The sequence below is a fragment of the Coturnix japonica genome, chromosome 2 (assembly GCF_054131305.1).
Source record: "Coturnix japonica strain WE chromosome 2, WE-NBRP24, whole genome shotgun sequence".
Classification (NCBI taxonomy): Eukaryota; Metazoa; Chordata; class Aves; order Galliformes; family Phasianidae; genus Coturnix; species Coturnix japonica.
The window spans coordinates 107,860,590-107,877,229 of record NC_140664.1 but is presented as its reverse complement, the minus strand read 5'-3'; the positions used below and the strand labels follow the sequence as shown (position 1 = coordinate 107,877,229).

Genomic DNA, 16,640 nt, shown 5'->3' with positions numbered 1-16,640 from the left:
ACATCAGCAAGATTGGTGTGTAGCATTGATATTGATATTGATTAAATGGTGGTGGGAATCAACCCTTCTTCAAAATTTGCAAAGGGAGCATTACGTTTGATCTAAGAATATTTTTCATACCGAATCTGTGAACTTTTAAACCTCTAAATTATTATATCTTCTTCAGTGTTGTTAAACTTATTACAATGGAAGAACACTGATACTGTGATCTGTTTCTTTTCTTTCCATCTGCAATTCTAGTGCAACTTTCTTAGTCTTTCAGTGTAAGAACTAAACAAAAGAACACCATGATGTGAGCATAGTTAGTCATCTCTGTATTCTCTTTTAGGAACTAAGGGCATGGAAATTATTATGTACATGCAGTCAGAAACACAGACTAGTCTAACACAAGGCAGTCACAATATTTTGCATAGTCCTTCCAGAACAAATACTTTGGGTAGGCTGCACAACTGCTCTGTTAGGAAGTCCAATCAAAAATATTCTTGGATTAAGAGAAGAATCCCACATTGTTGTATGTTAGGTTCCGGACCAAACATGTTTTACATTTTTGTTCAGCATTTTACTTTTCAAAGTGATTTTCAAAGCAGGAAAAACTCAGAGCAGAGTGCTTTAGAGTATCCTTTCAATTAGTTAGTAAACTAAAATTATTGGTTATTTGAAGTATATTTGGAATTGATGTCAACCACATTTTGGACATCTTCATTTAAGTGCATTACTGAAGGAAATGTGTTTCTTGACATATATGTTGAAACAAGCAAAATCCTTGCCTTTCAAGCAAATTTATGGTTGGTTCATTTCAATTTCTGTATACTGCTTTGAAGAACCAATGATGATGAAACACTCCTTGACAAATCAGGAATAGCTGATTTGCAGCACTCCCTATAGAAGGTTTTTTAGGTAAAATATGCTCTTGTTTAAAATATGTGTCTTTAAAAATATAAGTCTTTATCATACCTAATTAGTAATTAGCATAATTATCTGCATAGACAGTTTTTGCCTGTGTGAGCATTGATGTTTATATTCAAAGGGCAAACCAGTTAAAAATGGATAAGCAAAAATGTTTCCCTTGCAGCTTAGCAACCTGATCCAGTTACTATTTTTTCCTCGCTTATTGTTATAGTTCTCACTTCTTTCTTTCTTTCTTTCTTTCTTTCTTTCTTTCTTTCTTTCTTTCTTTCTTTCTTTCTTTCTTTCTTTCTTTCTTTCTTTCTTTCTTTCAAATTGACATAAGTCAGGGTAAAAATACTTTGAAATTATAAACAGATTAATCAGGATGTGAAGATTAAATATAAAAATTATCCTAGAATTACCTTTGGATACTTTGTCATTTACTTAAAGTAGATTTTTGTCTAGCTGAAAATAGTAGAAGTCTGTAACATAGTTTACATCCCTATATGTGGTCTTCCTCCTTACTTGCTTGCACACTTTCTGTGATCCAGAATTTGGGGCTCCTTTACCCACTTCTCCAAATTCACTCATGTCTCACTTATAGAATCATAGAATCACAAGGTTGGAAAGGACCTACAAAATCATCCAATCCAACCATCCTCCCATTACCATTGCCACCAAAAGCCACTAAATCATATCTGGAAGCTCCTCATCCAGACTCCTCTTGAACACTGCCAAGGATGGCGACTCCACCACATTCCTGGGCAGCCATTCCAGCTCCTGACCACTCTCTGAGAGAAAAAGTTTTTCCTTATGTCTAATATAAATCTCCTCGGGTACAACTTGTGGCTATTTCCTTGGGACCTGTTTGTTGCCTGAGAGAAGAGGCCAAACCCCTCCTCATCACAACCTCCCTTCAGGAAGTTGTAGAATGCATTTAGAGCAATGTTCAGAAAATCAGCCTTAATGCCAGTGTCACTCATCTGGGGAAAGCTTCTACTAGTGGGAGAAAGGTCTCCTGTAGTCCTGCCTCTTAAAGTGTTGTATTGGTGAGCAAAAATTTTAGATATGTTTGATTTTCTTTCTTTTTTTCTTTTTTTTCTTTCTTTCTTTTTTGTAACCTGAAATGTTCCTGCTTACAATAGCAGTTGTAGTTCTTAAGGAAAAGAAAGTTCCACCTCAACACTCAGATAAGCAGTATATATAGCTTAACCAGTGTTTTGGTGAAGGGAAATATACTCACAGAACTAATGCTGCTTGATTAGATCTCAGAGACATTAATGGTTAAGCGGTACAGCAAAGTCCATCCTTCTGAATACATACCCTGGGCTGAAGAATCTGCACAGATCCTTTTTAATCAGTGTGCTTTTGGCGGAGTTTCCATGAAAGGCTTTTACTTTAGAAAGATAAGTAAGGGAATCATTTATTGTCCTTATCCTCCAGTACAAGCCTTTAGTGATTTGTTTTCCTCCTTAGTATTATCTCATACACATGCACAAGACAAGCCACAGAAAGGGAAAATACAGAGGAGCAAATCTGGAAAAGTGATGGCATGATAAGTATGGGAATAATTACTGGCTGGTGAGCCATCACCATCCTGAGATCCCAGTGACTGACAGAGAGGAAACCTGCATTCAGGTTGTCTCTCCAAGCCATCCAAAGCAAACAACCTGGTAATCAGTTGAATAATTTCCATGTGTTTTGATGAGTCAGTAAGTTATGGAATTGACATTTTACTCCAGTGTTCACAGATCCTGACACAAAACCATCATGTTTTTATGTCCATATGCCACATGTGGGGTACTTTTTTGCTTGGTCATAACAAGAAAGAAGAATGTCTTCAACATGTTTAAAACAAACAATAGAATATTCAATTTGAGTTTAAATTAAGAATATTTTTCAAATTTGACATTGTCAGTAAAAATTGAATTTTACTGATATTTCTATGTATTTTATTTTCTCTACAGATGATTCAGACCATCCGGACTCTAGTTGAAAATGCAGATAGCTTATATGATAAGATAGTACAATGTCAGAAAGCAGGTAAGTGAAGCTGTCTTTTAAAACTATTATAAAGAATTTATGATATTTTTCTTTATTTCCCAAAACTTTTAATTGAGTTTATTTATTCAGCTATAGCAAATATAGGCACACACATATGTATGTATTATTTTACAGTAGTGTACAACAACAGTGAAAAGGATATTTCAAATGATAGAAATCAGCTGTAAAATTACAGCTTATCTTTGGAAAGCACAAATGTTTGATATGTCTTTATATACAAAGGTTTTTATATACAAATACATTTTCTTTCGATCTGATGTTCAGCATTCTGTAGCTGCCATAATCTTACATGTTTTTCATGCTTTCTTCAGTCCCCTGCATTGATGTCCACAAAATTTCAGTCTCTTTCTTTACAAACTCTTTTCTGCTAACAAATGTCTTTCAGCTCAGATGAGATACAGGAAGGTGTACCCATGTGTGAATTTCAGGATCTCCACTGTATTCTTAGCATACTGTCCTTAGATTCTGTAAACCTTGGTCAAATCATAGAATTGTCAAAATACTTGATAAGTTTACCTTGTCCTATTTACTTTAAATGGTCAAACGTAAATAATCATAAACAACATGAGTGACAAAAATGTTATTTCATATATCTTGTTGGTACTGTACCATATCTTTTAGGCACAATGCTGTGTCAGAAAATCTCGTTCCCTTGGCGAGATGCAAAGCAAAAACTTGTCGCTTATTATCCTTGTGTTTTTAAAAGAGTTGTTACTCTTTAGAAAAGACTTCTTGCTACTGGGTCATACAAGTTCCTGTAAACTTGCACTTGTCTGATCTTCCTGCATCTTACAACCTTATTTGAATTAAAGTGCAATTGGGTACAAGAATCCTTTGTTTAAGAAGGCTAAAGACTTAAAACCAGTGGTAAGCAGAAGAGAGATTTTGATCTCATTTAGATGAGAAACCTACAGCACAATGACATAAGCCGAAGTATGGATTATGTAATAAATGCTGCTATTTAGGGCAGCTGCAGCCCTGCAGGGTGAAGGTATTTGTTAAGATGAATGAGCAGTATTAAATTACTTTTAAATATCAGTGATTGTCAAAGATTTTCTTAAGACTAATTGATCTCAGCAGATACTGCTCTATTTAATTCTGAGTTAAGGATGATACATTTCCCAGTGTAGTTTCTTGATAAGGGAAAAGTAAAATTATGTACTTGTCAGTATTTTTTTTGTTGTTGTTGTTCTGTGGGTCAAATAATGAAAAAAAAAAATGGAAAAATTAATAAGCAAAATTGATAAGGTAGGAATAAGCAGTAAGGTTATATTATCATGAATTGTATCTTATCATTGTAAGAGAAATCTGTCAAACTTTATTAAACATTGGCCCTCTTTTAAAGTTCAAAACAGAATCACAGAATCACAGAATTGTAGGGGTTGGAAGGGACCTCTAGAGATCATCGAGTCCAACCCCCTGCCAAAGCAGGTTCCCTACACCATGTCACACAGGTAGGCATCCAGGCGGGTCTTAAATATCTCCAGAGAAGGAGACTCCACCACCTCCCTGGGCAGCCTGTTCACCCTCATTGTAAAGAAGTTGTTGCACCCATTCTTGTGGAACTTCCTTTGCACCAGTTTCTGGCCTTTTCCCCTTGTCCTGTCTCCACACACTGCTAAAGAGTCTGGCCTCGCCACTTTGCCCCCCACACCTCAGATATTTATAGACCTGGATCAGGTCCCTTCTCAGTCTTCTTTTCTCAAGGCTAAACAGACCCAGTTCACTTAGCCTTTCTCCACAGGGGAGAGGCTCCAGGCCCTTCACCATTTTTATGGCCCTCCGTTGAACTCTCTCCAAGAGATCTCTGTATTTTTTGGACTGGGAAGCCCAGAACTGGACACAGTACTCCAGATGAGGCCTCACCAGGGCAGAGTAGAGGGAGAGGATCATCTCCCTCAATCTGCTGGCCATGCTTTTTTTAACGCACCCCGGAATGCCATTGGCCTTTTTGGCTATGAGGGCACACTGCTGTCTCATGGCCAACCTGTCATCCACCAGGGCACCCAGGTCCCTCTCTGCAGAGCTCCTTTCCAGCAGGGCATCCCCTAACCTGTACATGCACTTATGCATGCAGTTATTCCTCCCTAGGAATAATTCTTTCAAACTAAGTTCGAAAGAACAGCAGTATTATTTCTTAGGTTGGCAGCCTCTATAATAAGCAAAGGTTTGATTCTTGCTATGGCTTTTTTGAGAATTCAGACTGTTTGCAGTTAATATTCTCTAGGAAAATGAAAACATTTGGTAAACTTTTCTTCTTCCCTCGGTATTTAAAAATTAATCCATATCAAATAGCTTTTCCAGTTTCTTCATACCAGCATATTAATTTCAGCTCAGTAAATTAAATTCTTAATTATTTATTGAAAGCATTTTAGATACAACTAATGAAAATACATAAGGAAAAAAATAGGATTACTTTAAAATGGTTTAATCACCATTTATTTCATTGCTATTAAGCCAGCTGGATGTACCACGAGAAAATAAATATAGGTGCTGAAGGTAGTTTTGAGATAATCCAATCTATGCCTTTAATCCTTACAAGACCTAAAATGCTACTATATCCTCTCTGGAATAAAGAATTTGAATGTCTGGATTGTCTAATTCCATCCCTGTCCTCCTTTCTATTCTTTCACTTTTTTGAACCACCAGTTGCACTTAATTCAAATTCTGTCTGAATTAATCAGTGGTTAAAAGAGAGAACCAAAGCTTAGGTTCCATTTTGGTGTCCAGAGGCAAAAGCTCAGCAGTACACTTGGTATTCCAAATGTTCATTAAATGATCAGCAGCAAATCATGAGTGTACACAGTTTGCCGGTGACGAAAAAGTATCGGGAATACTCTTGTGACATTAAACAGTGAGTTGAATTAAACGGTGTGTGAAATGTAACATCAATAAGGTAAATTAACACACACATGGAAAAAATATAGTTGTGTCGATACCTGGAAGAAATGCATTTAAGTTTACTGTTTTAATTCAGGAAATGGAGTTCTACAGCATTGTGTGCTGATCATTCAGATCACTCTTTTTTTCTGTATGTGTTTAGAAATACAATTTTCCCTAGTTATCTGTGCAGAGAACAATCATTCAGGTTCTACCCTTCTGACATTTCGACACTCGTGTCCTTTTCTCTGAGCGTGACTATTTTAGTTTTACCTTCCTGACATCATTTTCCTGCTCTCATTTTGATAATGTTTCTCCCAATACTCATCTCTACTTTTTCCTTATTCTTCATTGTCTGAACTGCTTTTCTTGCATTTGCTCATCTGCTAACAAGAGTTTCCATTGTCTGATAGCTAGTGAGCCATCTTCCTGCTATCTGTCATGTTGCCCCACATACTCACTGTAAACATCCACAGGGCTGCTTCCTTTGAATTGATTTTTAAAATTCTACAAATATAGCTGGATTGACACATGTCCTCCTACTACCTTAACAAAAATAGCTTTCTTTGCTTCCTTACACTCACTCCTCTTTCTTTGCCCATCTGTTATCATTTTTCCTTATGGTTAGATTCCAGGTTGTTGGAGCAAGAACTGTGTTATTTATTCCATCTGTACAGTGACAAAACCAGCAGGGAGTTGGGTTATTAAACAATGCAGGTAGTAAAAGACATAAAATGAGTACATGTTTTAATATGTACTCCAAAGCAGTATTTCAGCAGAATCAGAAACAGGATCCTGTTTGAAGAAGATCCAGCCATACCGGATGCTGTCAAAGATAAACAGTGCACAGTATGCTCGTGGAAGAAGTTATGTCTGAGCTGCATGCAAAACAGATTATGATGACCATACAAGCACTGCAAATTCTTCTTGGAGTTGAAAACTAAAATAATAAAAGTCATTTTGTTTAAATAGCTTTTTAGCAAAACTGCATGTTTACAGAGCTGTTTCCTTTACAATTTCTTTCCATTATTTTTAGTCTAAATTGGCTTTAGACTTAGGGTCCACTGTAACAAAGCATGTAAGATGCAGAAAAAATAATATTGTACATTATATTTTATATGCACATTAGGTCATCCAGTAATAGATAAAAATAAATACTTATAATTATTGAGGAGCTCTTTTGACTAAGTATGTAGGCAGGTAGCTGAAGGTTTTTTTAACCAATGAAAGAGAATGACTAGAACAGTTTTTCTCAATATTTTTGCAGTGAACTCTGCTTTGGAAGAGAATTTGCAGTTTCTTGACATGATACTGTATTATTTACACAGATGTTAGATTTATTAATCTGTACCTTCTGGAATACTGTCTTTAATCAGCAAGTCTTGATTTCTGAGTAGAAGCTACAGCAGCTAAGGTTGGCATCATATGTGGTGTACTGAAAAAATGCTACTTTATCTATTACTGTTGGACTTCGTAAGTGAGCAATATGTGTTTACATCAGTAGTCTGTGCTGATCTTCAAGTTAAATCTTAGAATTGGATCCTTCTGTTTTTCATGAGGTTCACTTTTAAAAGTAAAACATCTACAGTATTTACACCCAGTGCCTAAACTCCAACATCTATTAGACAAAAATAGTACTTTGAAGCCTCTTTGAAGTCTGTCTCCATTCTTCTGAAATACCTGCTTATCTTCACTTTTTCCTTTCTCACATTTTTTTTTAATAAGCCAGCTATCAAATTGTTTTGTACTCTGCATCTATTTAATCCTATCTCTCTCTTGTGCCTTGAATATTTTTGAATCCACATTCCATAGTGGGGGGAAAAACATGAAGAAATAGACATGGAATAACCACCATGGATGGTGGTTTTTATGATAATCTGATGCATCACAGAATTGAAGGGATTGCAGGGGGCCTCTGGAGATCATCTAGTCCAACTCCCCTGTTTTAGGCAAGTTCCCTAGAGTAGGTTACATATGAAAGCATTTTTTAATATCTCCAGAGGAGGCTTCTCAGCCTCTCTGGGCAGCTCGTCCCAGTGCTCTGTCACCCTCAAAGTAAAGAAGTTATTTCTTATGCTCAAATAGGACTTACTTTGTTCTAGTTTGTGCCTGTTACCCTCTGTCCGGTCTCTGAGCACTGCAAAAAAGAGCCTGGTCCCATCATCCCAATACCTGCCCTTTAGGTATTTATATGCATATATAAGATCCCCTCTCAGTCTTCTCCATGCTGAACAGTTCCAGAACTCTTAACCTTTCCTCTTAAGAGAGATACAGCAGGCCCTTCATCTTTGCAGCTCTCTGTTGGGCTCTCCAGTGGGTAAATGATATATTCCTGGAGTCATCTAACCTAGCACTTTTCTGAGGAAAATGTGTATACTTGACTAAATGTATCTCAGTGTCATTCTCACAGTTCAAGTAGTCATTTGTTGAACATCGTAGTTTGGCCTCACCAGCACAAGTGACATAGGCAACAGACTCTAAGTGTGATCAAAGGCTATATTGTTATCCTAACGAAGATCTAATCCAAAACAGCAGGAAAGAACAAGGCATCCTTTAATTCCCCCATCAGACTGTCTGTATCTACAGGTGAGGACAGAACAAGTACAACAGCTGCTAAGGCTAGTCAACACTTCCAACCTATCCATAGTTGGAGGTTAAGAAAAAACAGTTAGAAATGATACAACTGAAAGACAAATATTATAGTATATTTTATTAACTGAAGGGCTGTACTTCAAAGGGAAATTAATGAGTTTTCAGAAACACATTCATTTCATTCTTCGTATTTTAAACAATAATAACAAATTCCAAGGTAAACACAGGGTGTATAGCACTTAATTGTGTTAATCAGATAATTTGATAGAAAAAGTTAGCCAGCTTCTCTGGAGGAGAAGCTAGCACTAAAGAATGGAGGAGTAGCATTCTTGTTGAACAGAGGTAGTAATTACTATTGCCAGTGAAACAATGTGGGCACAGCAGAATCTGAAGACAGGAAAAATTACAAAGTACCATAAATCAATGCCCTTATTAAGTATGCTTTCTAGCATTCAATAACATTGGGAATATATTTTCTTAGACTTTCAGTAATCTCTCTTGAGGACCAAAGCTGATAAATAAAAGATGGGAACAGCAGTACGTGGAAAAAAAATATTCCATTCCATTTCCACTGTGTTTCTGCCCTTATTGACAACAATAATTCATTTTCGGTAGTGGCTTAACTACACCCATTTAGAAATGTGATCTGTCCTTGTAGGCTACGGTTTGCCAGAAATAAGGGGTTGATACTTTTGATCTTCTTTTCCATGCAAATGTCTTCGTGAAGGCCTAGGTTTTTTGGGTATTTTGTACACTGCTCATGAAAAGTATAGATGTGTGATTCTTGAGTATTTCATTGCTTGATAAATGTTTTGTTGACTTTGTTGTCCAGAAAATGTTACTCAGGACTGTTACTGAAGGTGTTTGAGGAAGTTGGAGCTTGTTACTGCATTTATGGAAATTATCAAGTTGAAATTAAGTCATGGGTGGATGTCCTCTTTGTACCTTCATAGCAGCAGTTCATTAAAAAGTTGGTGTATTGTGAGTCCATCTTATGTGGTTTGAAAGCATTAAAGGAGGTGACATGTTAAAAACTGAGTTGCTGTGATGAATATGGAATTTGATGTGTTGGGATTGGAAAACTAAATATTGATGTTGGTAGCTGAGAATGAGGTGGGGAGAGCAGAGAGGAGGAGTGGCATAGTTGTCATTTATGCTAGGAAGCAGATAAATTGCGAAGAGCTGTGTCTGAGGAACAGCCACAATCAGGTTGAGAGCTTGTGGGTAAAAATCAAGGATTGGTCCAGTAAAGGGCATCTAGTGGTTGGGGTCTGCTACAGGCCACCTAGTCAGGGGGAGCCTGTTGGTGGGGCCTTCTTGCTTCACCTGCAGGAGATGTTCCGCTGTCCTGATGGGGGATTTTAATCACCCAGGTATCTGCTGGAGTAGTGGCATGGCAGGTGGCAGACAATTCAGTAGATTCTTGGAGTCTGTCAAGGAAAACTTCCTGGTCCAGGTAGTAGATGGACCAACCCAAGGTGAAGCCTTACTGGATCTGTTGCTCACTAATGCAGAGGAGAGCATTAGAGATGTTAAGACTGGGGGCAGTCTGGGTGGTAGTGACCATGCCCTGGTGGATTATGTGATCTTGAGCACCTCTCCTGTGAGGAAAGATTGAGGGACATGGGCTTGCTTAGCTTGGAGAAGAGAAGGCTGTGGGGAGACCTCATTGTGGCCTTCCAGTACTTGAAGGGAGGACATAAACAAGAACGGGAATGGCTGCTCACGAGGGTGGATAGTGACAGGACAAGGGAAAATGGTTTTAAACTAAACTAAGGCAGGGAGCTTTGGATTAGATATTCAGAGGAAGTTTTTCACACAGAGGGTTATGAAGCACTGGAACAGGTTGCCTAAGGAGGTGTGGATGCCCCATCCCTGGAGGCATTCAAGGCCAGGCTGAATGTGGCTCTGGGCAGCCTGGTCTAGAGGTTGGCGACATAGCAGCAGGGTTGAAACTAGATGATCATTACATATGAGGTTGAAATACCTGAATGTTAAGGGAATATAATCAGAAAGAAAACTACTAAGAAACATTTTCTGTTCAGAATAAATAAATAAATAAATAAATAAGCCTTGGCCTTCAAAGATGCGGACAAATGTAGCAGCTGTATGCGCAGATTAAGTGTTTATGGGTTGAAATGGGCACTTACATTTTAAATTCTTTTCTAGAATTCTTTTCTGGGAAGAAAAATGTTCAAGCCTAAAGTGCTTTCTTGGATTTTGGTTTTTTTGTTAAGAAGAATGTACATAGTAAGTGAGCTGCAGCCTGTGGTAAACTAATCAAGATATGCATGGTATTTTCATCAAGTTTTAAAAATACTTAATTCTTATTTTTATTACCAATTTATTAATCTCTTGAAAAAATATTTAATTTACTTATAAATCAAAGCACTCTTCCAATAATGAAATAAAACATATTTAATTTGTCTGAAGTTAAGTACTTAACAAAAGTGTGAGTAATATGTTCTTATATAGTTATGGAAAAATATTGTTTACTGTCCATTTCAGATTAGGCCTACTGTGTATATTCATCCATTGCCAGAGTTTTGTATTTTGTTATTACATTAGTAACCTTCTTTATTAAGAAAAGGAGCCTAAACCAGAAGAAACCTACCTGCTATATAATTATATCCTGACTATTTTGTAAATCAGGCAAGAAAATTTTAATCAAAGAAAACAAGCCAGTACATAAAGTAGAAACCTGGCTTTAGTAATACAGTATAATAATTATTGTGTTTGCTGTTTCAGTAGGGATTCCTTAATAACCAAATATCTCAACTATCAGCTAAAGAAATGGTTTAATTTTTATACCCATAAGTGGAATTTTTATGTACAAGTTTTTATTTATAGGGCATTGTGATAGTAAATCTTAAAAAAAGAAAGAAAGAAAAGAAATTCCATTCCTACACACACATTCAATCTCTCTTCTTCAGGTTACAGTCTCTTCGCAACTTGATTATAATAAAAAATGTAGTTATCGTTAGAGTTTTCCAGCAAAGATACTTTAAAAAATTAGGCAAAGCAATAAATACATGCATCTCACTGACTTAAGGCAAATTGCTTTTAATGCTTTTGATATACTCCTTTTAAGTAGTTTAAAAATAGCACATTGAGTTATGCTGCTTTGTATATCGTATTTTAATCAGTATTATAGGTACAGTACCTTGAGGTGACTGCAGTGCAGTGAGAAGACTAGCTTGGTCTTGGTTTGACTCTATTGATGCTTTCCTCTTATTCCTGTAACATCGTCCCAGACATTCAGGATGTACGGGCTATATTAGAGGACAGTAAAGTGGGCTGAAAGTGATCTGATCAGCCAGGATTAAAGCACTACCTCAGCAGCATTTACCAGGCAGACCACAGCATTTGCCCATATGTAGATTTCTAAGCCACAGGAAGTAAAACCGTGTAGTTAAGGCAATGTACGTCAATGCATTCTAATTCATAAGTGAGACTGAGCTATCACAGTTAACATAAATGACAGGTTATGATCACTACTCAGTAATAGTATTTGCTCAAGAACAGCACAAACAAACCTTAAGGTAATCTCCTAAACAGTGATATTAAAATTCTTTTCAACATTGTGATAAATGGGATGGATTAAATTCCCATTAGTTCATTGCACTACTAGTGATAAACTAGATTAATTCTGGTACTGTAATTGGTAATTACATAAGATAGAGCAGGATGCAAAAGATAAGTGGGTGTTGTCATTCCTGAGCTGTTTAGAACCATGGGTGTCTCACCTTTATCAAGCTGTTTTCACTTGGTTAAGTCAGTTAAGTCTGTATGATTAATAAGAAATCAACTTGTTGTTATTGTGTTGTATGTCATTCTACACACAATTACGATGGCTGGGTTTAACAGATCTATCACAAATGATTTCTCTCAGCATGAGAGGAGCTCTCTTTCCTCCCAGCTGTAATTTTTGCTAGAGACAAAATCTTATTGTGGTTCTTGTTTAGCCAGGTGTTTCTGAGCAGCTATTTTTCTACTGAGCATTTCTCAGCTCCTTTTTAATGCTTTTTCTCTTTTCAAATTTTCCTGGTAAGCCAACTACATCAACCTTTCCTGACAGGTTCAAGTCCTACAGCCATCGAATTTGGAGTTAGTATATATGTTAGTATGAGTATCTTAGCTGTTGACTGTTAAAATTAATTTGTGGAGATGGAAGTGAACAGCTTTTGAGAGGGGATTTATGGCTCTCATATTAGTCTTTGCACTAATCTCCTAAGTCAAGAGCTTTCATACTCAGATCGCTTCTATCAGCCTTCTGAGAGATGTAGTGCTTCATTTCACGTCAGTTGAACATTACGCTCATGCCTTTAGTTACTGATGACAATATTTTTGGTTTTGATTCAGCATAAGATGCTATTTAGAGCAAATCTGTGATTTGTTATAGCCCTTCTGAAGAAGGGTGGGGACAGGGGATGCTTTCTGGCCAACACTTCATACAGTCTTCATTTGCCATGCTTCTTGTTGCAGCAGAATTAAGTGACTGCTAAGCGTAGCAAAAGTACACTCTGGAGTGATGCAGAGGTATTTAGAGAGTGACCATGTTGCCATGGTTCCATATATATCACCTTTTGAGGAATTCTTGTTCAACTCTATACTGTTTATGTTCATTTTTGTTGTTGTTTTGTTTCATATTGACCTTCAATGATAACACCAAATTTAAAAGTCAAGAAATGCATCTCTTGAGAATGTAGACAAAGCATGCTCTTGTCATCTGTTCTGTTAAAGGAAAAAAGGAGGCCATCTTCCTCTTTCACAAAGTGGCAGATCTTTGATAGTTCAGGGCCTTTTTCACTTGGAAAAGTAAAACTAAACGTTAATAATGACATTACCATTGCATTAATGTACTCTGGCATCCTATATAATTTTCACGATCACTGAGAAATTTGTGGGTGATGTCTTTTTTTAATAGCTGCCAGTAAAAATGGAAAGCATGAGTTACTTGCATTTCTTGCATTAAACAGGTGGTATATGTAGAAATATGGTAAGAATGATAAATCAAATTAGCATAATGACTGTTACCTTTCAAGCAATTTTAGGCAGTTCCAAGACTAGTAATTCTAGAAGCAGTTAAACCACATAAAGTTAACTTGCTTACAGTATCTTAATGACAGCAAGAGCTGAACTTTTGCTTACAAGAATATAGAAAATCCTGTTAATTTATTTATTAAAAAAGACAGTTTTTTTGTAAGCTTAAAGGCACTTTCAAGTGACTGTGTGAATATATTTGTCATTTTATTAATGAATTGTGAATGAAAATCTCTTTCTTCCCTTTTTCCTTTTAACTTCCTAAAGTCAGTTTCATTTTGGAATTTAACACTTCTGTTATTACTTTGCCAATATTAATGCATGAAAATAACCAGTTCTGAGAAAAAAGAAATGCACAAGAAAAACAAGCAGAGGCAGAGAAGAAAACTGGGAGAAATGTAGTCAGTAGATCAATTCTGTGCTGCATTCATACTTCATAATTAAGGCTCAGGTTGCCCATATACTATATAGGGAACAAGGCTAGTTTCAACCAGTAGATAGAAAAAAAATGAGACTGATACAAGTCTAGAGGTGAAATAATGAGAGGTGAAATAATCCATTTAAGTTTACCTGGCAAAGTAGCAATAGCAACAGAAATATAATTTAAATCCATTTTCCTCTGGTTCTGTATGTTTTGGCTTAGAATAGGATAGCTTTTAGTTTACTGTGATAATGAGGATTTGTCCTTTCCTGTCTGTAAGAAGAGCCAAGGACAGAGGTGTGATGTTTGCCCAAGTTTTACATGTGTATGCCTTGGTGGGGTCATCTGACATCATTTTGTTTTCTGAAAATGGGCAATGAGATGTTGCTGCCAGCTGCTTGGAGTGTTTAGTTGGAGTGGGATGGTTCTGACAAAACAGAAATGTGACTCAGATGGAGTGTGAAGTAGGTGATGATCACTGAAAGTCCTCTGTGTGCCACAAGTGATGAGTTGTTCTAGCTAGCAGAGCATTTGGAGACTATTGTCTCCATGTCTGTATTGCCAGTGATATGGTATAAATTACAGTAATCTATAATCTGCAGAGCAGCAATTTCACATCATTTATGCAGTCCCTCAGCATTATTCTTAATCTCAGAGTAGCTTTGCTTCATGGTTGTTATCAGTCACTAGTGCCTGTGGGCTAGGATTTGAAAGGGAGTATTTATAAAGATGGAGATGTGGTTATTACATCATTACTGCAGTTCTGTAAGTGTGCTGCTTGCACTCTTGTCTGCCTCCTTTCACTTTTTTTATATGTAATAACATCTGATAATGGGGTTAGGCTGCAAGTCACCTGCTTATATTCCATGCTCCTTGCTTATTTATTTATTCTGCTGAGTACTGGAGTACAGAATGCCAAGTTTATCAGCATAATCTGGGAATAGATGGTGCAGATAAGATAACCTCTATTGTTATAGAGGCTCTCAAAATGTAGTGTTGTAAATATGGATCTTTGCACAATCATATTGGGAGGGTTTTTTTTGTTTTTTTGTTTTTTGGTTTTTTTTTTGGTGATTTGAATAGGAAACAGATATTTGGATACAGTGATGGATGGAGGAACTTTAATTTCTCACCTGGTTTAAGATTTGAGGAGATGCAAAATAAATGCTTTTCTTAAGGCTGTACTCTCACTGCAGAGGTGGAGCTATGGAGAAGTGTTTTGAATTGAAAACAGTGCAGTAGTTTAATTCAGGGAAGGTATATGCTGTCTGTTTTTCTTGCAGTAAAATTTAAGCAATAAGGAAAGTTAACAGGAGTTTTTTTTTGTCTTTGAAATTAATTAATGAATCATTTTATATTTTTTTTTATACATGTATGTTTATGTAGGAATAAGGTAAGCAAGAATATGATGAACACATTCAGTCATATTGTTCTTTTGTATTAAGACATGAGTGTGAGGCTGAGAGATTACAGAGAACAGATACAATAATGGCCTTAAAAGTCAGCCTGCTCTAATTAGGATTGACAGGCAACACAGGTTTGTATGTGGTTTTCATGGCAATTAATTCCGTGTAAATTTTAAAGCACATCTATTCAATAGCAGATAGAAGAAATGAATCAATATAGTTAATAGAATAATATGGAGTCACGCTGTACCTTGACTCTAAGTTCATAGCTGTAAATTTTATTATGTAACTTTGTTATTACTGATGGAGACCTTTAGAGCACAATTTAAAAAGGGAGGAGAATTACTATAATGCAGGCGGCGCTGATGTGTATCTTCATGGAAGGAATAATACTTTCTGTGTAGGAAGTAAACTGTGTTTCAGAGTAATTTATGTATGACTGGTAACAGCATCATGGAAAGTAATTTCTTTATTATTAAATCTGTGCACTTCAGTGAGTTAAAATGTATGCTCTGGTCAGTCTACTGCATTGAATTCTGCAGTAAATTTTTGGGTTGGGGTCTTTCAGATGCAAATGTATGGAGACAGTAGTTTACATGAGTGTAAATGTCGTAGGTGGTTCACTTCTTCCAACCTCTTTCACGCTTGTGCCCTTTCCCTCAGGAGTAAGGTGAGAAGGTTGTATTCTAGATGGCTCCCAGCATGTAAATTGGACAACTGTGATGTAAATTTGGTGCATGCTGGAGCAAAGCACAAAATAAGTTTATTGGGACGTATTTCCTGAAATTGATGCTTCCATTTCACAGCGATCCACAAGAAGGTCTTCACATGTAGTGCAACAGATTCTGTTCTGATTGAAGAATATTTTGTATAGTAAATATTTGTTTGACTCCACGTTTCAATGGCAGTGACCCAGCAGGTGCTGCAGTGTAGATTTTGGCTTATAGAGATCTGAGTATATTGTCATGTTGTGTAAGTTCACAGAATGAAATTTCTGGTGCTTTTTCATTGTTCTTTATCTTTTTAGTTTCAAATCACTGTTTCTGTGATCGCAGAAATAAATATATGAAAATAGATACTATATTACTCCCTTTTTTACTCTCCACAGCAATGGAGTTTCATGAAAACCTGCACAATATAGGAGCAAGAGAAGGCTTAAAAGAAAGAAAACTGCAAAAATCAGTAGAAAGTTTTACGTGGAATATTACAATTTTAAAGGTAATGTGTCTTCCATTAGTTAGTTATTTTTCTATTCACAGGTTTGATTCTGATGTTATTATTGGTCATTATTCTGTCTCATAGCTCAACTAGATTTGTTTACTTTTGTGGTCATTTTCAACATTCAT

General features: G+C 36.5%; 1 protein-coding gene across 2 annotated transcripts in view; it reads left to right on the top strand.

The window, feature by feature from the left end:
- Window positions 1-16,640, top strand: part of PLCL2 (phospholipase C like 2) — a 92,914-nt gene that overhangs the window by 67,933 nt on the left and 8,341 nt on the right. The window contains exons 5-6 of one of the 2 annotated variants that reach the window (XM_015853831.3): window positions 2,856-2,931; window positions 16,403-16,512. In XM_015853831.3, the coding sequence (XP_015709317.2) occupies window positions 2,856-2,931; window positions 16,403-16,512 (186 nt within the window). The remainder of the gene's footprint in view (window positions 1-2,855; window positions 2,932-16,402; window positions 16,513-16,640) is intronic. The other variant, XM_085538435.1, reaches the window with a different exon arrangement.